Genomic DNA, 23,512 nt, shown 5'->3' on the forward strand with positions numbered 1-23,512 from the left:
CAACTTCGTTTGACAAAAAATATAAAATTCTTAAAGCAAACAAATATAAAATTAATCCTCTCAGCGGGGGCTGAGAAATCCTAGACTTAATGTTTTCATTTCTATTCGCTTTTGGAGAAATTTAAACGTATCAGCAAACAGTCATCAAAATAGGAATGTAGCTTTGTATGATTTCTGCTCAAACCAATGCGAAAGGTCAACTTGATCTTACTACCAGTTATGAGAAATAATTGTTCATGAATGCCTCGTGGTAACTTGAAGATGAAGGACAACAATACAAACGTCCTTTATTTGTGTTTTACCATGTATTGATATTCATATTGTCTCATGTGCATTTACTCAATTTCCCAATTATATTTGCATTGGGTATACGACAGACAAAAAAACTGCTTCACACTATTACTTGAAATCAAAAAGCTTAATACAGAATAGTAAATTTTTCTTTTCGTACCAACTGACAAATCCTTGACAAATATTTTCATTTCAATCTATTTGATTGCAGTAAAGTTGTAAAGTATCAAAAAACACCAATAGATATTTGAAAGGGTTGAAAATCTCTTTCAGTTTCTAAAACATTATACTTATAAAAAAACCTCCCGAGAACGTTTAATTTGAAAATAAAGATATTTTTATTAGGATTATTTTTCTTAATGATGAAAACTGGATATATTATAATCAAAATAGAATATAAAATGAGAAAAACATCGCAAACTATAAATCGTTTCCCCATGTTCCTACGACGAGTTCTCAGTGTAAGAACATGGTACCTTGTTTACATTTCTTAAAATCATGAGTTTCGGAAATCCCCGATACGGGTCATGCGCATTCTGTACATAATAAAACAATGAACATTCATTGTTTTAAATATATTTGGCATCTTCTTTTCAATATAAACATTAAATAAAAAAAAAAGGTATGTACTTCAATTTCCTAAAAACTTTTATTTTCATATACCGCAGAAAATTATAATGTAAATCTGCAGAAACTCATGTATCACACTCAAAAACATATCATATATAATGGACCGGCCCATAATAAAGTATGACCTGAAGTTTTAAAGATGGATATACTATAGAATTAAAAACTCGAAGAAATATGTGACCGAAAGAAACATGGAAAAAATAACCAAAAAAGCATCTGATATTACTTTGCCTTCATCTTCGCTAGCCAAGATTTACGATCCACTTCCCTCCTCTCCATATAGGAGAGGAAGGAAGTGATTGGTTACCCTTGCATTGGCTAGCGAAGATGTTTTACCTTAGGAAGTTAACATTAGTTTCATCAATGGAAAGGTATGCTGTAAATCATTTCAGTAGCTTAAGGCCAAAATCAAAATAGAAAAAAAGAATACTTGAATGCATGTAGGATTTTGTTATATAACCTGTTTTTTGCCTCAAAAGGACTACCCTGAAAATTTTATTGGCACTATGTGTAGTGAATTGTGACAATATTGCAGGATGTCCAAATATAATCAAGGTAAAAAATGTCAAAATTAAAACAAATCGTGCATTAATATCCCCTTTTTTAATTTTAATAAGGCAACCCTCGTGACACATATGCTTTGTTTGGCATGGGCTTGTACATGTCGAATAAAGGTTCTAACACTGCATCAAGTGTGATACGATATTTATCCACTGGAGACAACTGAATTATCAAATTACTTGAAATTTGACAGTCAAGACTAGACACATTTCGTACTACACGAAATTTGATTGGGAATTTTGTTTCTCTAATGATTTTTATATAATAAATATGCAGACAAGTTTATGCTTCTTTTTGAATGATTAGCAACAGTATTGCCTCGACCTAAAAAACCTTTATAGGTTTGGTTTGTTAGCTGCATTTTCATTGGAAAATTAAAAACCAAATTTTTAATATCAAGGATATATACAAGTATCTTCGAAGATTATTTTAAGGCTCTCGGTGGTCGAGTGGTCTAAGTAGTTACTACTGAAATAATAGCCAGTCAACACCAAAGGTCGGTGGTTTTCTCCGGCCACTCCGGCTTCCTACACCAATAAAAACTGACCACCACAAAATAGCCTAAATGTGGTGCTTACAGCTTAAAAGTGTCTTTAAAACACCAAAATCATATCAAATCCAAGATAATTTCAAAATAAAAAAGGATAGACATGCAAAGAAATCATCAGTTAAGTGACAATAAGGAGTTAAGGAGGCTCGAGGGTATAAAAATTTCAGAAAAAAATTAAACATTTGTTTTTCGTTACAAATTTTATTTATTTCCTTTTGCAGATGTTACTTTATCATATGGTACAAAAATCATTCAAAACAATCAATTCGTGTTGGCCCCAGATGACTTTCAAAATGTATACATCATTAAAAAAGTTCCAAATTAACTCCCTTTGGTGGAAAAATGCCATTTTTGGGCTCTCAAATTGAAATATCTTTTTCAACTCATTGGTGACCTATCTTTTTTAATATAATTTCCATATAAGCTGTACTTAAACTAAATTATTGTAAAATTTTAGCGATTTCTGTAATAAATTTCTTTTTTTTATTTCGATATTACCTTTATTTCTCCTATTAGTTCAACAGAAAAAAAGGACATTAACAAAAATGTATGCTTCTTTCGAAGGCAGATTGTGAGCGCAAATGAACGGTGACCCCACTTTTTTATTTTATTTTTCTATAAGCTATAAGATAAAGTACATTTATAGAAAAATATAGAGAAATCCTATATAAATGATTTAGACCCGCGAACCCCCTTAATCATTCAATATATGTATAGTCTGTGGTTCAACTTTTTTATACATCAATAAATACACTCATCATAGATACCAGGACTAAGTTTTGTATATACGCCAGACGCGCGTTTCGTCTACAAAAGACTCGTAATAATTTTGATAAACATTCTAAGAATTTTATTATACTTTGTACAAATTCCCTTTCTTTATAAACAAAAGACAGTATCCAGAACAAAATAAAATGTATTCTTATTTTCAGTATTTCGCTATCAAATCGACTTAGTTTTGATTTTACAGTAAACATTAAAATACAGTCTGAGGTTAAATCATTTCGATCATTCATTACTTTATCAGACCTTTATTCAGATTTCCTCGTTGTTTATTTAATTATTATTGATGAAAACATGAGGATATAACTTTAAAAGCATATTAAATTGCCATTTTAAAATTGCAAAGTAAAATAAAATGGCACATGCAATACAAAGAATTGAAAAGAGACAATGTGTTTGAAGAAACAATGACTGTTGATAAAAATTAATGGAAGGTTTTGAAAAAAGTACGCATCTGATGTTGAAACGATTGTAGTTTTAAACTTTATTGATGCAGTTTTGTCGTTATAAAAAATTGCACAATTAAAGTAAAAAACTAAAATAACAAAAATACCGACCCCAAGGAAAAATCAACTCGTGAAGTCCCTTTTTAAATAAATACTGTTTAGTGTCTATTAAAAGGGCACTAGCTGTCAAATTCATTTTCACCAATTTGACTCAAATTCTCATATTTGTATAACAAAGTAAAACATTTATCAAAACTATTAAAAGTCTAAAAGAAACAATTTACAGGGTTTGGGCTCGAAAAAATGTAGCTTCATTCGTGAGTATTTTAGTCTAGACTTATTATCACCTCTAATGTCATATAAGCGATATAAAGATAAATAAAGATGTAAATAGATTAAACGAACTCGTGTTATTGGATTTTAATAGGTCTGTTTAATTTCATATAGATTAAAAATATATGTTGATCATCGTTTTAACCTGTAAACGTATGCATTTTTGTGGATCGAATTAATCAATCAAATGATTTACCTTAGTTTCACTTTCAATGTTGACATTCTTTTTATTTAAAAACTGTACACGCACAATGCATGCGTTATCCATCTCTAGCTAGTGGGTTCTAATTGAAGTTTACATGAATACTGATTCAATGAGATCGAATTATTCTCATGCAAGTGAATAATTCATCATCATGCAATGTTTAAGCTTATTTTGACAAAATTGAATCATACTGGCTGCTAAAAGCGAATTATTATTTCACTATGCAACTTTCTTTAATGACTGAACAAATAAAAAATCTTATTTTAGATTTTTAACCTGATTTTTGTGACAAAAATGTCGGTTATTGATTTGGGGATGTACGGCGGGCGGGCGGCAATCAAATGTTGTACGTGCATTAACTCATGAATCGTTCAACCAAAGCTTTTAAAATTTTAATATGTTGTTACTGACAACTAAATGAAGGTCAAGTTCAATAATGGCGATTTTGACTTTTACCGTTCAGGAGTTATGATTCTTGAAAGATTGAAAAATGGAGTTTCCAGTCGTGTCCGTGCATTTATGCATGAACTGTTCTACCAAAGCTTCCCAAATTTTAATATATTGTAATGGATGAACAAATGGAGGTCACGTTCAATAATGACGATTTTGACTTTTACCGTTCAGGAGTTATGGTTCTTGAAAGATTGAAAAATGGTGTTTCCTGTCGTGTCCGTGCATTTTCTTATGAACCATTCATCCAAAGCTTTTAATATTTTTATATGTTGTTACGGATGACAAAATAGAGGTCAAGTTCAATAATGACGATTTTGACTTTTACCGTTCAGGAGTTATGGTTCTTGAAAGATCGTAAAATGACGTTTCCATTCACGTTGTTGCATGTACTCATGAACCATTCAATCTAAGCTTTTCAAATTTTAATATGTTTGATCCTGACTACAAAATGTAGGTCAAATTTGATATTGACGATTTTCACTTTCACCATTCATCAGTAATGGTTCTTGTAATATTGCCAGGACACAAATAAATGTTAATAAATCCGGTTTGCTGTCGTTGTGACAGCCTCTTGTTTATTTATCTCGTAGCTAGTGTCCCTTTATGTTTTTAGAAAAAAATCATATAAATCAAGTGAACAACCCTTTGAAGTAGTTTTCTGCTAATACAAAGACCATAAACGTTTGCAACATCAATAAAGATGTACTCACCGAAATATTTATCCAAGTTGAGCTCTGACTTTGAACTTGGTAAATAATGATTTTTTAAATTAGTTCTTATTTTTATACCATGTTTTGCTGGATGTTTACAGTCGTATACTCTACATGTAAACGCTTCTTTTAACAATGATAGAAGTAAATAACACCATTTGCTTGGAACAAGCATATTTCACGTTTCTGTGTCGAAAGTATAAATGTTGCATCCTTTGATAAATTAGGCGTTAAAATCCATAAAAACTCATTTCATTCCAAGTGTATGCAGGTGCATATAACAACGATTCACATTCATAAGGTCCTTGCGAAATTTCTGAAATCAGAAAACAACACGTTGACTGTTAATGACATTAAATATGTGATAATATGTAAAGTGAGATACAAATGAAACTATTTTAGTACAAAGTCTGCTATCGTTATATGTAAATAAAGATTTATCAGTCAATCAAGTATCTAACCCAAGATTGTGCCAAAATTTAGGACGTACGTGTTCATATTAAATGTCTCGATATGTAAACATGTTTACGTATTGGTTAAGTAAAAAACTGACCAAGTATTGTCTGATCAATTAAGTATATATCCCCACCTTACGAGTGACGTAACAAAATAAGTATCTCCCATTGTAATAATCAAACATAATACGAGTTCACTTTAAGTGTTAATGAAGGGATAATTCGCGATTTTTCACTTTTTATCTCATTATGTTCATAATACCATAAAAACCATATTCAGCAAGTTTTATTTTGATATGAAATCTAATAAAGAAGAAAATTGGGAATTATTACTTTTATTTTTTGAAACTTCCTGACTTATGTGAAAGTAGGCCTACTCGGACAAAAAATAGTGCATTTGATGTCATTGTTTACCTAAACTAACCAACAAATTGGCAGAAATGAAACTTTTGGTGAAAGAGAAATATATTAAGACCATTTTGAGCTAAAATTTACTTGTTTATGAGTTTGCATTCAAAATTGAGGATTAATGCACTCCATAGTATACTAATTTAAGATTTCCAGAAAACCAGGGGTTATTTTTAGCGGTACCTCTTTTCGGAAGACCTTTTCTTTTTTATATGATTTTAAACACCTGTTGAAAATTGGCATGTAGAAAGCTGATACATGTGTGATTCAGGATATACCTGGTTTCTATGAAGTTAAACTTAAGGTAAAATATTTAGAAAGCTATGAAAATTGTAAAATTTGGTTGAACAGATAGGGACTTTTAATTGGTGGTATGACACCTTTAAGAAAAATGCGGTGAAACATCAAAATCAGAAAATAATTGGTTTTTTTTTGTCTCAACTGATCATTTGAGATAATAGTAGCCACATTTCAATCTTTTTGGTGGCAAAATGTCACATATTGCAAATTTAGAGCCTAAAACTTGAGTTTGTGCTATTTTTAGCTTTTCCCATCCTGACAATATGCTTTTATATAAAAAATGTCCTAAATTATGTTATAAATGCACAGAAAGTCATTCTGTGGTGTTGAACATTGAAACATAGGTTGTTTACTACTCCCAAACAATTTTTTTCATGCAGATTTAATGAAATTATTTGATTTTTACCCCTTATATCATTGCGTCATACTATGTACTTGGCAGATAGCATAGCCTAATGTAAACACTGCAGAAACTCACAAAAGAACCATTTTTTATTCCAAATGAAATTTTTATATCTTAAATTTGATTATCTGATGTAAATAAACACAGTTAAATGACCATGACTGCACTTTTGATCAATTTGTAGTACTTTACTGACACCAGATGAAAAAAAGGGGGGTCAATATTCCTAGATACTTCAATACCTTGGATTTTTTACTCAATTCATTGCAAAAATTGTGGAAAGTCTTTAAAGAAGTAGTACAAACAAGGAAAAATCAGCAAAAACTGATCTTGATATTGAAAGTTTATGTAGCCCAAAATGAAATTTTCTAACTATTTTCTATCAAAGTCATGCATTACAGTCAGTTTAAATTGAGCTGTGAAATTTTTAATATAAGTCACATAATGCTCAGATAGGCTGTTCTTAACTACAAATTGACTAAGGATTAAGAATAAAGCAAAATAAAAGATTTTTAATCAACTTTTTTGTCTCTTTAAGAAAAATGCGGTGAAACATCAAAATCAGAAAATAATTGTTTTTTTTTTGTCTCAACTGATCATTTGAGATTATAGTAGCCACATTTCAATCTTTTTGGTGGCAAAATGTCACATATTGCAAATTTAGAGCCTAAAACTTGAGTTTGTGCTATTTTTAGCTTTTCCCATCCTGACAATATGCTTTTATATAAAAAATGTCCTAAATTATGTTATAAATGCACAGAAAGTCATTCTGTGGTGTTGAACATTGAAACATAGGTTGTTTACTACTCCCAAACAATTTTTTTCATGCAGATTTAATGAAATTATTTGATTTTTACCCCTTATATCATTGCGTCATACTATGTACTTGGCAGATAGCATAGCCTAATGTAAACACTGCAGAAACTCACAAAAGAACCATTTTTTATTCCAAATGAAATTTTTATATCTTAAATTTGATTATCTGATGTAAATAAACACAGTTAAATGACCATGACTGCACTTTTGATCAATTTGTAGTACTTTACTGACACCAGATGAAAAAAAGGGGGGTCAATATTCCTAGATACTTCAATACCTTGGATTTTTTACTCAATTCATTGCAAAAATTGTGGAAAGTCTTTAAAGAAGTAGTACAAACAAGGAAAAATCAGCAAAAACTGATCTTGATATTGAAAGTTTATGTTCCTGTAGCCCAAAATGAAATTTTCTAACTATTTTCTATCAAAGTCATGCATTACAGTCAGTTTAAATTGAGCTGTGAAATTTTTAATATAAGTCACATAATGCTCAGATAGGCTGTTCTTAACTACAAATTGACTAAGGATTAAGAATAAAGCAAAATAAAAGATTTCTAATCAACTTTTTTGTCTCTTTAAGAAAAATGCGGTGAAACATCAAAATCAGAAAATAATTGTTTTTTTTTGTCTCAACTGATCATTTGAGATAATAGTAGCCACATTTCAATCTCTTTGGTGGCAAAATGTCACATATTGCAAATTTAGAGCCTAAAACTTGAGTTTGTGCTATTTTTAGCTTTTCCCATCCTGAAAATATGTTTTTATATAAAAAATGTCCTAAATTATGTTATAAATGCACAGAAAGTCATTCTGTGGTGTTGAACATTGAAACATAGGTTGTTTACTACTCCCAAACAATTTTTTTCATGCAGATTTAATGAAATTATTTGAATTTTACCCCTTATATCATTGCGTCATACTATGTACTTGGCAGATAGCATAGCCTAATGTAAACACTGCAGAAACTCACAAAAGAACCATTTTTTATTCCAAATGAAATTTTTATATCTTAAATTTGATTATCTGATGTAAATAAACACAGTTAAATGACCATGACTGCACTTTTGATCAATTTGTAGTACTTTACTGACACCAGATGAAAAAAAGGGGGGTCAATATTCCTAGATACTTCAATACCTTGGATTTTTTACTCAATTCATTGCAAAAATTGTGGAAAGTCTTTAAAGAAGTAGTACAAACAAGGAAAAATCAGCAAAAACTGATCTTGATATTGAAAAATTATGTTCCTGTAGCCCAAAATGAAATTTTCTAACTATTTTCTATCAAAGTCATGCATTACAGTCAGTTTAAATTGAGCTGTGAAATTTTTAATATAAGTCACATAATGCTCAGATAGGCTGTTCTTAACTACAAATTGACTAAGGATTAAGAATAAAGCAAAATAAAAGATTTTTAATCAACTTTTTTGTCTCTTTAAGAAAAATGCGGTGAAACATCAAAATCAGAAAATAATTGTTTTTTTTTTGTCTCAACTGATCATTTGAGATTATAGTAGCCACATTTCAATCTTTTTGGTGGCAAAATGTCACATATTGCAAATTTAGAGCCTAAAACTTGAGTTTGTGCTATTTTTAGCTTTTCCCATCCTGACAATATGCTTTTATATAAAAAATGTCCTAAATTATGTTATAAATGCACAGAAAGTCATTCTGTGGTGTTGAACATTGAAACATAGGTTGTTTACTACTCCCAAACAATTTTTTTCATGCAGATTTAATGAAATTATTTGATTTTTACCCCTTATATCATTGCGTCATACTATGTACTTGGCAGATAGCATAGCCTAATGTAAACACTGCAGAAACTCACAAAAGAACCATTTTTTATTCCAAATGAAATTTTTATATCTTAAATTTGATTATCTGATGTAAATAAACACAGTTAAATGACCATGACTGCACTTTTGATCAATTTGTAGTACTTTACTGACACCAGATGAAAAAAAGGGGGGGTCAATATTCCTAGATACTTCAATACCTTGGATTTTTTACTCAATTCATTGCAAAAATTGTGGAAAGTCTTTAAAGAAGTAGTACAAACAAGGAAAAATCAGCAAAAACTGATCTTGATATTGAAAGTTTATGTTCCTGTAGCCCAAAATGAAATTTTCTAACTATTTTCTATTAAAGTCATGCATTACAGTCAGTTTAAATTGAGCTGTGAAATTTTTAATATAAGTCACATAATGCTCAGATAGGCTGTTCTTAACTACAAATTGACTAAGGATTAAGAATAAAGCAAAATAAAAGATTTCTAATCAACTTTTTTGTCTCTTTAAGAAAAATGCGGTGAAACATCAAAATCAGAAAATAATTGTTTTTTTTTGTCTCAACTGATCATTTGAGATAATAGTAGCCACATTTCAATCTTTTTGGTGGCAAAATGTCACATATTGCAAATTTAGAGCCTAAAACTTGAGTTTGTGCTATTTTTAGCTTTTCCCATCCTGACAATATGCTTTTATATAAAAAATGTCCTAAATTATGTTATAAATGCACAGAAAGTCATTCTGTGGTGTTGAACATTGAAACATAGGTTGTTTACTACTCCTAAACAATTTTTTTCATGCAGATTTAATGAAATTATTTGATTTTTACCCCTTATATCATTGCGTCATACTATGTACTTGGCAGATAGCATAGCCTAATGTAAACACTGCAGAAACTCACAAAAGAACCATTTTTTATTCCAAATGAAATTTTTATATCTTAAATTTGATTATCTGATGTAAATAAACACAGTTAAATGACCATGACTGCACTTTTGATCAATTTGTAGAATTTCAAACGCGCATTTTTAAACCAGTAATGAAACCTTCTATCATTATGGGTAGACTTTACATAGATAAATTCAGCTGTATAAGAAAAGCAAAATGAGAATGTTAAATTAATGTATGCCTTTTTGTGCTTTTTTGTTACATTTGTTGTTTATGTAGAGATATTAAGATGATAACACAATATTGACTGTTGTACCCCTATTTTTGACATTTTTACTCTTTGAGTATGTTTGTTTTGTTCATGCATCGTTGACAATTTAATGGAATTTGATGCGACTGTCATATAAGTGAGAGGTTTAGCTAGATATAAAACCAGGTTCAATCCACCATTTTCTACATTAGAAAATGCCTGTACCAAGTCAGGAATATGACAGTTGTTACCCATTCGTTTGATGTGTTTGGACTTTTGATTTTGCCTTTTGATTTTTGATTTTCCTTTTTGAATTTTCCTCGGAGTTCGGTATTTTTGTGTTTTTACTTTTTTTGTAGTACTTTACTGACACCAGATGAAAAAAAGGGGGGTCAATATTCCTAGATACTTCAATACCTTGGATTTTTTACTCAATTCATTGCAAAAATTGTGGAAAGTCTTTAAAGAAGTAGTACAAACAAGGAAAAATCAGCAAAAACTGATCTTGATATTGAAAGTTTAGAGCCTAAAACTTGAGTTTGTGCTATTTTTAGCTTTTCCCATCCTGAAAATATGTTTTTATATAAAAAATGTCCTAAATTATGTTATAAATGCACAGAAAGTCATTCTGTGGTGTTGAACATTGAAACATAGGTTGTTTACTACTCCCAAACAATTTTTTTCATGCAGATTTAATGAAATTATTTGAATTTTACCCCTTATATCATTGCGTCATACTATGTACTTGGCAGATAGCATAGCCTAATGTAAACACTGCAGAAACTCACAAAAGAACCATTTTTTATTCCAAATGAAATTTTTATATCTTAAATTTGATTATCTGATGTAAATAAACACAGTTAAATGACCATGACTGCACTTTTGATCAATTTGTAGTACTTTACTGACACCAGATGAAAAAAAGGGGGGTCAATATTCCTAGATACTTCAATACCTTGGATTTTTTACTCAATTCATTGCAAAAATTGTGGAAAGTCTTTAAAGAAGTAGTACAAACAAGGAAAAATCAGCAAAAACTGATCTTGATATTGAAAGTTTATGTTCCTGTAGCCCAAAATGAAATTTTCTAACTATTTTCTATCAAAGTCATGCATTACAGTCAGTTTAAATTGAGCTGTGAAATTTTTAATATAAGTCACATAATGCTCAGATAGGCTGTTCTTAACTACAAATTGACTAAGGATTAAGAATAAAGCAAAATAAAAGATTTTTAATCAACTTTTTTGTCTCTTTAAGAAAAATGCGGTGAAACATCAAAATCAGAAAATAATTGTTTTTTTTTTTGTCTCAACTGATCATTTGAGATTATAGTAGCCACATTTCAATCTTTTTGGTGGCAAAATGTCACATATTGCAAATTTAGAGCCTAAAACTTGAGTTTGTGCTATTTTTAGCTTTTCCCATCCTGACAATATGCTTTTATATAAAAAATGTCCTAAATTATGTTATAAATGCACAGAAAGTCATTCTGTGGTGTTGAACATTGAAACATAGGTTGTTTACTACTCCCAAACAATTTTTTTCATGCAGATTTAATGAAATTATTTGATTTTTACCCCTTATATCATTGCGTCATACTATGTACTTGGCAGATAGCATAGCCTAATGTAAACACTGCAGAAACTCACAAAAGAACCATTTTTTATTCCAAATGAAATTTTTATATCTTAAATTTGATTATCTGATGTAAATAAACACAGTTAAATGACCATGACTGCACTTTTGATCAATTTGTAGTACTTTACTGACACCAGATGAAAAAAAGGGGGGTCAATATTCCTAGATACTTCAATACCTTGGATTTTTTACTCAATTCATTGCAAAAATTGTGGAAAGTCTTTAAAGAAGTAGTACAAACAAGGAAAAATCAGCAAAAACTGATCTTGATATTGAAAGTTTATGTTCCTGTAGCCCAAAATGAAATTTTCTAACTATTTTCTATCAAAGTCATGCATTACAGTCAGTTTAAATTGAGCTGTGAAATTTTTAATATAAGTCACATAATGCTCAGATAGGCTGTTCTTAACTACAAATTGACTAAGGATTAAGAATAAAGCAAAATAAAAGATTTCTAATCAACTTTTTTGTCTCTTTAAGAAAAATGCGGTGAAACATCAAAATCAGAAAATAATTGTTTTTTTTTGTCTCAACTGATCATTTGAGATAATAGTAGCCACATTTCAATCTCTTTGGTGGCAAAATGTCACATATTGCAAATTTGGAGCCTAAAACTTGAGTTTGTGCTATTTTTAGCTTTTCCCATCCTGAAAATATGCTTTTATATAAAAAATGTCCTAAATTATGTTATAAATGCACAGAAAGTCATTCTGTGGTGTTGAACATTGAAACATAGGTTGTTTACTACTCCCAAACAATTTTTTTCATGCAGATTTAATGAAATTATTTGAATTTTACCCCTTATATCATTGCGTCATACTATGTACTTGGCAGATAGCATAGCCTAATGTAAACACTGCAGAAACTCACAAAAGAACCATTTTTTATTCCAAATGAAATTTTTATATCTTAAATTTGATTATCTGATGTAAATAAACACAGTTAAATGACCATGACTGCACTTTTGATCAATTTGTAGTACTTTACTGACACCAGATGAAAAAAAGGGGGGTCAATATTCCTAGATACTTCAATACCTTGGATTTTTTACTCAATTCATTGCAAAAATTGTGGAAAGTCTTTAAAGAAGTAGTACAAACAAGGAAAAATCAGCAAAAACTGATCTTGATATTGAAAGTTTATGTTCCTGTAGCCCAAAATGAAATTTTCTAACTATTTTCTATCAAAGTCATGCATTACAGTCAGTTTAAATTGAGCTGTGAAATTTTTAATATAAGTCACATAATGCTCAGATAGGCTGTTCTTAACTACAAATTGACTAAGGATTAAGAATAAAGCAAAATAAAAGATTTCTAATCAACTTTTTTGTCTCTTTAAGAAAAATGCGGTGAAACATCAAAATCAGAAAATAATTGTTTTTTTTTGTCTCAACTGATCATTTGAGATAATAGTAGCCACATTTCAATCTTTTTGGTGGCAAAATGTCACATATTGCAAATTTAGAGCCTAAAACTTGAGTTTGTGCTATTTTTAGCTTTTCCCATCCTGACAATATGCTTTTATATAAAAAATGTCCTAAATTATGTAATAAATGCACAGAAAGTCATTCTGTGGTGTTGAACATTGAAACATAGGTTGTTTACTACTCCCAAACAATTTTTTTCATGCAGATTTAATGAAATTATTTGATTTTTACCCCTTATATCATTGCGTCATACTATGTACTTGGCAGATAGCATAGCCTAATGTAAACACTGCAGAAACTCACAAAAGAACCATTTTTTATTCCAAATGAAATTTTTATATCTTAAATTTGATTATCTGATGTAAATAAACACAGTTAAATGACCATGACTGCACTTTTGATCAATTTGTAGTACTTTACTGACACCAGATGAAAAAAAGGGGGGTCAATATTCTCAGATACTTCAATACCTTGGATTTTTTACTCAATTCATTGCAAAAATTGTGGAAAGTCTTTAAAGAAGTAGTACAAACAAGGAAAAATCAGCAAACACTGATCTTGATATTGAAAGTTTATGTTCCTGTAGCCCAAAATGAAATTTTCTAACTATTTTCTATCAAAGTCATGCATTACAGTCAGTTTAAATTGAGCTGTGAAATTTTTAATATAAGTCGCATAATGCTCAGATAGGCTGTTCTTAACTACAAATTGACTAAGGATTAAGAATAAAGCAAAATAAAAGATTTCTAATCAACTTTTTTGTCTCTTTAAGAAAAATGCGGTGAAACATCAAAATCAGAAAATAATTGTTTTTTTTTGTCTCAACTGATCATTTGAGATTATAGTAGCCACATTTCAATCTCTTTGGTGGCAAAATGTCACATATTGCAAATTTAGAGCCTAAAACTTGAGTTTGTGCTATTTTTAGCTTTTCCCATCCTGAAAATATGCTTTTATATAAAAAATGTCCTAAATTATGTTATAAATGCACAGAAAGTCATTCTGTGGTGTTGAACATTGAAACATAGGTTGTTTACTACTCCCAAACAATTTTTTTCATGCAGATTTAATGAAATTATTTGATTTTTACCCCTTATATCATTGCGTCATACTATGTACTTGGCAGATAGCATAGCCTAATGTAAACACTGCAGAAACTCACAAAAGAACCATTTTTTATTCCAAATGAAATTTTTATATCTTAAATTTGATTATCTGATGTAAATAAACACAGTTAAATGACCATGACTGCACTTTTGATCAATTTGTAGTACTTTACTGACACCAGATAAAAAAAAGGGGGGTCAATATTCCTAGATACTTCAATACCTTGGATTTTTTACTCAATTCATTGCAAAAATTGTGGAAAGTCTTTAAAGAAGTAGTACAAACAAGGAAAAATCAGCAAAAACTGATCTTGATATTGAAAGTTTATGTTCCTGTAGCCCAAAATGAAATTTTCTAACTATTTTCTATCAAAGTCATGCTTTACAGTCAGTTTAAATTGAGCTGTGAAATTTTTAATATAAGTCACATAATGCTCAGATAGGCTGTTCTTAACTACAAATTGACTAAGGATTAAGAATAAAGCAAAATAAAAGATTTCTAATCAACTTTTTTGTCTCTTTAAGAAAAATGCGGTGAAACATCAAAATCACAAAATAATTGTTTTTTTTTGTCTCAACTGATCATTTGAGATGATAGTAGCCACATTTCAATCTTTTTGGTGGCAAAATGTCACATATTGCAAATTTAGAGCCTAAAACTTGAGTTTGTGCTATTTTTAGCTTTTCCCATCCTGACAATATGCTTTTATATAAAAAATGTCCTAAATTATGTTATAAATGCACAGAAAGTCATTCTGTGGTGTTGAACATTGAAACATAGGTTGTTTACTACTCCCAAACAATTTTTTTCATGCAGATTTAATGAAATTATTTGATTTTTACCCCTTATATCATTGCGTCATACTATGTACTTGGCAGATAGCATAGCCTAATGTAAACACTGCAGAAACTCACAAAAGAACCATTTTTTATTCCAAATGAAATTTTTATATCTTAAATTTGATCATCTGATGTAAATAAACACAGTTAAATGACCATGACTGCACTTTTGATCAATTTGTAGTACTTTACTGACACCAGATGAAAAAAAGGGGGGGTCAATATTCCTAGATACTTCAATACCTTGGATTTTTTACTCAATTCATTGCAAAAATTGTGGAAAGTCTTTAAAGAAGTAGTACAAACAAGGAAAAATCAGCAAAAACTGATCTTGATATTGAAAGTTTATATTCCTGTAGCCCAAAATGAAATTTTCTAACTATTTTCTATCAAAGTCATGCATTACAGTCAGTTTAAATTGAGCTGTGAAATTTTTAATATAAGTCACATAATGCTCAGATAGGCTGTTCTTAACTACAAATTGACTAAGGATTAAGAATAAAGCAAAATAAAAGATTTCTAATCAACTTTTTTGTCTCTTTAGGTGTCATACCACCAATTACTCCCACAAATTTAGAACGTATGTGAAAGTAGGCCTACTCGGACAAAAAATAGTGCATTTGATGTCATTGTTTACCTAAACTAACCAACAAATTGGCAGAAATGAAACTTTTGGTGAAAGAGAAATATGTTAAGACCATTTTGAGCTAAAATTTACTTGTTTATGAGTTTGCATTCAAAATTGAGGATTAATGCACTCCATAGTATACTAATTTAAGATTTCCAGAAAACCAGGGGTTATTTTTAGCGGTTCCTCTTTTCGGAAGACCTTTTCTTTTTTATATGATTTTAAACACCTGTTGAAAATTGGCATGTAGAAAGCTGATACATGTGTGATTCAGGATATACCTGGTTTCTATGAAGTTAAACTTAAGGTAAAATATTTAGAAAGCTATGAAAATTGTAAAATTTGGTTGAACAGATAGGGACTTTTAATTGGTGGTATGACACCTTTAAGAAAAATGCGGTGAAACATCAAAATCAGAAAATAATTGTTTTTTTTTGTCTCAACTGATCATTTGAGATAATAGTAGCCACATTTCAATCTTTTTGATGGCAAAATGTCACATATTGCAAATTTAGAGCCTAAAACTTGAGTTTGTGCTATTTTTAGCTTTTCCCATCCTGACAATATGCTTTTATATAAAAAAATGTCCTAAATTATGTTATAAATGCACAGAAAGTCATTCTGTGGTGTTGAACATTGAAACATAGGTTGTTTACTACTCCCAAACAATTTTTTTCATGCAAATTTAATGAAATTATTTGATTTTTACCCCTTATATCATTGCGTCATACTATGTACTTGGCAGATAGCATAGCCTAATGTAAACACTGCAGAAACTCACAAAAGAACCATTTTTTTATTCCAAATGAAATTTTTATATCTTAAATTTGATTATCTGATGTAAATAAACAGAGTTAAATGACCATGACTGCACTTTTGATCAATTTGTAGTACTTTACTGACACCAGATGAAAAAAAGGGGGGTCAATATTCCTAGATACTTCAATACCTTGGATTTTTTACTCAATTCATTGCAAAAATTGTGGAAAGTCTTTAAAGAAGTAGTACAAACAAGGAAAAATCAGCAAAAACTGATCTTGATATTGAAAGTTTATGTTCCTGTAGCCCAAAATGAAATTTTCAACTATTTTCTATCAAAGTCATGCATTACAGTCAGTTTAAATTGAGCTGTGAAATTTTTAATATAAGTCACATAATACTCAGATAGGCTGTTCTTAACTACAAATTGACTAAGGATTAAGAATAAAGCAAAATAAAAGATTTCTAATCAACTTTTTTGTCTCTTTAAGAAAAATGCGGTGAAACATCAAAATCAGAAAATAATTGTTTTTTTTTGTCTCAACTGATCATTTGAGATAATAGTAGCCACATTTCAATCTTTTTGGTGGCAAAATGTCACATATTGCAAATTTAGAGCCTAAAACTTGAGTTTGTGCTATTTTTAGCTTTTCCCATCCTGACAATATGCTTTTATATAAAAAATGTCCTAAATTATGTTATAAATGCATAGAAAGTCATTCTGTGGTGTTGAACATTGAAACATAGGTTGTTTACTACTCCCAAACAATTTTTTTCATGCAGATTTAATGAAATTATTTGATTTTTACCCCTTATATCATTGCGTCGTACTATGTACTTGGCAGATAGCATAGCCTAATGTAAACACTGCAGAAACTCACAAAAGAACCATTTTTTATTCCAAATGAAATTTTTATATCTTAAATTTGATTATCTGATGTAAATAAACACAGTTAAATGACCATGACTGCACTTTTGATCAATTTGTAGTACTTTACTGACACCAGATAAAAAAAAGGGGGGTCAATATTCCTAGATACTTCAATACCTTGGATTTTTTACGCAATTCATTGCAAAAATTGTGGAAAGTCTTTAAAGAAGTAGTACAAACAAGGAAAAATCAGCAAAAACTGATCTTGATATTGAAAGTTTATGTTCCTGTAGCCCAAAATGAAATTTTCTAACTATTTTCTATCAAAGTCATGCTTTACAGTCAGTTTAAATTGAGCTGTGAAATTTTTAATATAAGTCACATAATGCTCAGATAGGCTGTTCTTAACTACAAATTGACTAAGGATTAAGAATAAAGCAAAATAAAAGATTTCTAATCAACTTTTTTGTCTCTTTAAGAAAAATGCGGTGAAACATCAAAATCACAAAATAATTGGTTTTTTTTGTCTCAACTGATCATTTGAGATGATAGTAGCCACATTTCAATCTTTTTGGTGGCAAAATGTAACATATTGCAAATTTAGAGCCTAAAACTTGAGTTTGTGCTATTTTTAGCTTTTCCCATCCTGACAATATGCTTTTATATAAAAAATGTCCTAAATTATGTTATAAATGCACAGAAAGTCATTCTGTGGTGTTGAACATTGAAACATAGGTTGTTTACTACTCCCAAACAATTTTTTTCATGCAGATTTAATGAAATTATTTGATTTTTACCCCTTATATCATTGCGTCATACTATGTACTTGGCAGATAGCATAGCCTAATGTAAACACTGCAGAAACTCACAAAAGAACCATTTTTTATTCCAAATGAAATTTTTATATCTTAAATTTGATTATCTGATGTAAATAAACACAGTTAAATGACCATGACTGCACTTTTGATCAATTTGTAGTACTTTACTGACACCAGATGAAAAAAAGGGGGGTCAATATTCCTAGATACTTCAATACCTTGGATTTTTTACTCAATTCATTGCAAAAATTGTGGAAAGTCTTTAAAGAAGTAGTACAAACAAGGAAAAATCAGCAAAAACTGATCTTGATATTGAAAGTTTATGTTCCTGTAGCCCAAAATGAAATTTTCAACTATTTTCTATCAAAGTCATGCATTACAGTCAGGTTAAATTGAGCTGTGAAATTTTTAATATAAGTCACATAATACTCAGATAGGCTGTTCTTAACTACAAATTGACTAAGGATTAAGAATAAAGCAAAATAAAAGATTTCTAATCAACTTTTTTGTCTCTTTAGGTGTCATACCACCAATTACTCCCACAAATTTAGAACGTATGTGAAAGTAGGCCTACTCGGACAAAAAATAGTGCATTTGATGTCATTGTTTACTTAAACTAACCAACAAATTGGCAGAAATGAAACTTTTGGTGAAAGAGAAATATGTTAAGACCATTTTGAGCTAAAATTTACTTGTTTATGAGTTTGCATTCAAAATTGAGGATTAATGCACTCCATAGTATACTAATTTAAGATTTCCAGAAAACCAGGGGTTATTTTTAGCGGTACCTCTTTTCGGAAGACCTTTTCTTTTTTATATGATTTTAAACACCTGTTGAAAATTGGCATGTAGAAAGCTGATACATGTGTGATTCAGGATATACCTGGTTTCTATGGAGTTAAACTTAAGGTAAAATATTTAGAAAGCTATGAAAATTGTAAAATTTGGTTGAACAGATAGGGACTTTTAATTGGTGGTATGACACCTTTAGTCTTTGATGCATTCCGGGAGTGAAAATATCTCATTTAAGTCTTGTTCGTTAACCATCTAATAACGCGATTTAAAGCGCATCGACGACTTTTGGTGTAGCTATTAACCAACGAAAAATAAGTGATAGCCATTAAACTTTTAAAATAAGATCGTGTGCATTTTTTAAAACGAATTTTAATAATAAAAGTAAATCATACAATAGAACATTTTTATGAAATTTTTTTCTACAAATACTTTAAACAAACATATGAAACTGACATGATCGATAGTGTATTAAAAATACATGTTTGTATTCTGACCTTTTTGCTTCATTCCAGCAATCATTTTCACTTGCTTGTAGGGTGGAAACAATAAAATGTGTATTGTTTTGTGACACCTAAAGAATGTGGAATGCGTAGTTTAACTCAAGGTAATCAAAAGATAAGCATTATGTAATTCTAATCTTTTGATCCTCATTCAGTGAAATCTAGGTGTCACGGTTCACTGGCATTTCAGGTGTGAACAAGAATCGTATGAATTGTAAACGGGAGTCAGTCAAAGTTTCTGTCACATAAATGTAAAAAAAATAAAAAAAAAATAATTAAAATTAATTAACAGGAATAATAAGATCGCACAATAACTGGATTGCTGTTGTATATTTCTATATTTTGCAGAAGATCACTTTTAATGAATTGTGACTTTTGGTTACTTTATTAACGATAAAATACTGAATTATTTTAATTGAAGTATAAATTTATAAATAAAAATAGCCTTCTAAACACGAGTTCATGAACTAAAAATTGTACTATTTTAAATTAGGATCGGCAGCCTGAAATATTTCAAACAGATCATTAACAATTGCAATTATATAATTTAGTCCATCCAAAGTGATCTTTAATTACCTATTCAGGAATTAATGTGCTCATCAAAATATTTTAAATCTCACAACACATGAATACGTAAGATATGCTTTTCAAGTGTGAAAAACATCAACAAAATTTATGCATAATCGGGAATGTCCTTCATAAAATACTCTTCGTCTCACAACGTAACTTTATAAAATACTTTAGCAATTTGACCAACGATGTGTAAAAAGAAAATGAACGAATTTAATGCCATCTTTCCCTATTTTTTAATGTAATTATAAGTCCGTTTCAACTGGCAAGAATACCCCTAAAGCAAACAAGCAGTTTATTCTTTAAATTGCTGTCATTGAATATTAAGAGAGAAAATAAATCCCGAAATTGATTTGAAACTTTGATACTCTATAGTTTTCCTGGAAAATATTCACATCCCTCGGGGATTATTATTGTACTTCCAGTTGCGTATATATTACATATGCATGTCGGAACAATTATGATGATGACGTTCTTCTTCTTCTTCTTCTTCTTCTTCTTCTTCTTCTTCTTCTTCTTCTTTTGTATACCAAAACCCCAATTTACGCAAAATGTATGTTTCTTTCTTATGTTTTATCAGAGACATTTTGTATTATATGTCTCTGGTTCTATGTATACATGTATATATTTTAATTTGCGCTATAGTTCCGTAACTTATTATACAGGCGTATATACGAATGGTCGACAAGTGCGTACATTTTTTTAAATCAATATCTCTGGTATGTTCCAATCTGTCCTTCACCATTGACAACGAGTCAAATTAACCCTTGGAAAACATACGTTTATAGATTTTTATTTCATCAAATCTGGTTTTTTTTGGGGGGGTATTATTTATATTTTTATAAATAATTTTCTTTTCACCAGAAATGTTATTCATAGACAAGCGTATGAGTTAAGTAATGTCTATATGTTCCGGACCATATGAGTATCTGGACCATCTGGGTATATGGTCGGGGTAATCAACACCTATACTTTTAAACTGTTCATTAGGTGTGACGCTTCTGGTTGTTACGTCACTAAAATGTCATTTTATTGTATATTAAAAAAACTTTAAAAAAAAAAAAAAAATTCACACAGTTAATATCGCTTACTATTTGTAAGTACAATTATAAGATGTCAAAATCAGATGAACATAGTGAAAAAGGAATTTTATTGTTTAAAGTAGGTGACATCACCGGCAAGGATCTTTATTTTATATTTCTTTTTTAATCTTAATTATAAGACCGGTAAAATAGCATTTAAGAGCCATGAAATAGCTTTATGAACTAATTAGATTTTCGAAAACAATTTAAGTTTCACGGAACACTTATTTATGATTTGAAATTTGACTTTTTAACTGGAGAGATCAGTCACGTGATTGAACCAACATGAAGTGTTTTTTCGTTCCTCAAAATTTCTTCGAGTTTGGATAGTTATACTTATGATATGGAAATTATCTTTCGCAAAACGTAAATATCTTGACTTTAGTATACAGTTTTGTGTAAAATCTGAGTAGTTTGGAGGTGTCTTATGCACATTTTATTAGCACTTATCAATATTTTCTTTGTTCATTGAGACCTTGGCTCGAATATACCCAGGGGCGAAACGTTACGGATAAAACAGTTCACAACACCTTGAATGAAGTTGGACTTTGTACTTATGTGAAATGTGTAAAATCAACTAACTGTATAGTAAATTTGACCTATGACCTCTGTAAAAATGTCTCTCAACGAAACCGGTAAACTTATAGAGGAAACCCGCAAAATAATTGAGACTGGACAAGATGACCCTAATAATATGGACCTACTTAATATGATCCTGAAAGTTGTAACTAACATTGATTTCAGAGTTAAAGGAATGGAAACGAAACTTGACAAACGTATAGATGACCTTCACCAATCTATGATGTCAGTGTCCGCAAGAGTTAAAACTTTGGAAACTAAGACAAGTGAAATCAACGTGCAGCTTGCCGATTGCCAGGCGAGTTGTCAAGGCGTAAGCAACCTTTTTGATGACATTCAAACTCGATCCGAACAAATTTTGAGAAAAGTTATTCACCACAATGGAAGAATTACTCATCTAGAACAAAGTCCCAAAGAACAACTAGAGCTTCCTCTCAATGAAATTAATAAACTTAAAGATTCGATCTTAGATCTACAATGTAGGTCAATGAAAAACAATTTGATCTTTAAAGGTTTAGCCTTTGCAAAATATGAAAATTGTGAACAAAAGCTGCAAAACTTCTTGTACGAAGAACTAGATATACAACATCCTATTGAATTTGAAAATGTCCATAGATTTGGAAAGAGAAGTCTAAATAGAGCACGACCAATAGTAGCTCGGTTTCTGTATCATCGTGACCTAGAACACGTTCTCAAAAATGCGAACAAGTTACGAGGTAAACCTTTCGGAATACAGGAACAGTTCCCTGCTCAAATAGAAGAAGAACAAAAAAGGCTTTATCCCATTATGAAATTGGCAAAACAAGACAAGTTATTTATCGATGGGAATCTGTTTATTCCAAGATCAAATACAGAAAACCCCACTCCGCAAAACCAAAAACCAGTACCAACAGAAATACAGCGCGAAGGTAGCGGAGAGCACACTGGATACATGGACGTTCTGATGACCCTATCCAATGACACACAGAATGGACGATACAAACGACAGCGTGCAGGCAGGGGCGTAGCTAGAAAGAAACGATGTGCAAGCACTTACCGCCGAGCGGAGCGAGGCGAAAAAATTTTAGGACCCTTTTATGCAGGAAAACGTTTTTTTTTCGGTTTTCGGTCATAGGACAGTTGAAAGAGGAGCTACATGTAGATAGGACTTATAAACACTTTATGATTGTAAAACTATTCATAAAGCTTCTGAATAAAGTAAATCATGGTTAATTGAAAACATAAACTACACATTTTTCTGATACAGAATTTACTCAAAATTGTCCAAAATCTGCTCTTCGGGACTAGGCAGAAACGAGCTTCTCTATTTATTTGTCAATATTCACACTGAAATCTCGTTGAATATGCAGTAATGCTAGCGATGATAACCTGTCATTGTTCATTGTTGATCGTGCATTTGATTTCAACAGACGTAGTACACTGATAGATCACCACGGCAGCACTCGCGAGATGTTATAAACCAGTGTACGTGTTTGCCATCGAGCGGCCTCCCAATTGAATTCGTCAAAATTACATACCAGGTCAGTTTCGTATGTCTCAGACAATGTTGAGATTTGTTCAATTGTCCTACAACACGAGGAAGCAGATACGGCACAAAGAAGCGATTTTCTGATAATACCAGACGCGA

The 23,512-nt window shown here is 30.4% G+C and overlaps 1 protein-coding gene across 2 annotated transcripts in view; it reads right to left on the reverse strand.

Annotated features, from left to right (window-relative positions):
- Nucleotides 1-5,495, reverse strand: part of LOC134724969 (uncharacterized) — a 54,604-nt gene extending 49,109 nt beyond the window's left edge. Inside the window, exons 1-2 of one of the 2 annotated variants that reach the window (XM_063588391.1) lie at nt 5,453-5,495; nt 4,963-5,278 (exon numbers count right to left, since the gene is read on the reverse strand). In XM_063588391.1, the coding sequence (XP_063444461.1) occupies nt 4,963-5,137 (175 nt within the window). In that variant the 5' untranslated portion in view covers nt 5,138-5,278; nt 5,453-5,495. Of the gene's footprint in view, nt 1-4,962; nt 5,397-5,452 lie in introns of those variants that run through there. The other variant, XM_063588390.1, reaches the window with a different exon arrangement.
- Nucleotides 5,496-23,512: the final 18,017 nt, after the last annotated feature.

The sequence above is a fragment of the Mytilus trossulus genome, chromosome 7 (genome assembly GCF_036588685.1).
Source record: "Mytilus trossulus isolate FHL-02 chromosome 7, PNRI_Mtr1.1.1.hap1, whole genome shotgun sequence".
Classification (NCBI taxonomy): domain Eukaryota; kingdom Metazoa; phylum Mollusca; class Bivalvia; order Mytilida; family Mytilidae; genus Mytilus; species Mytilus trossulus.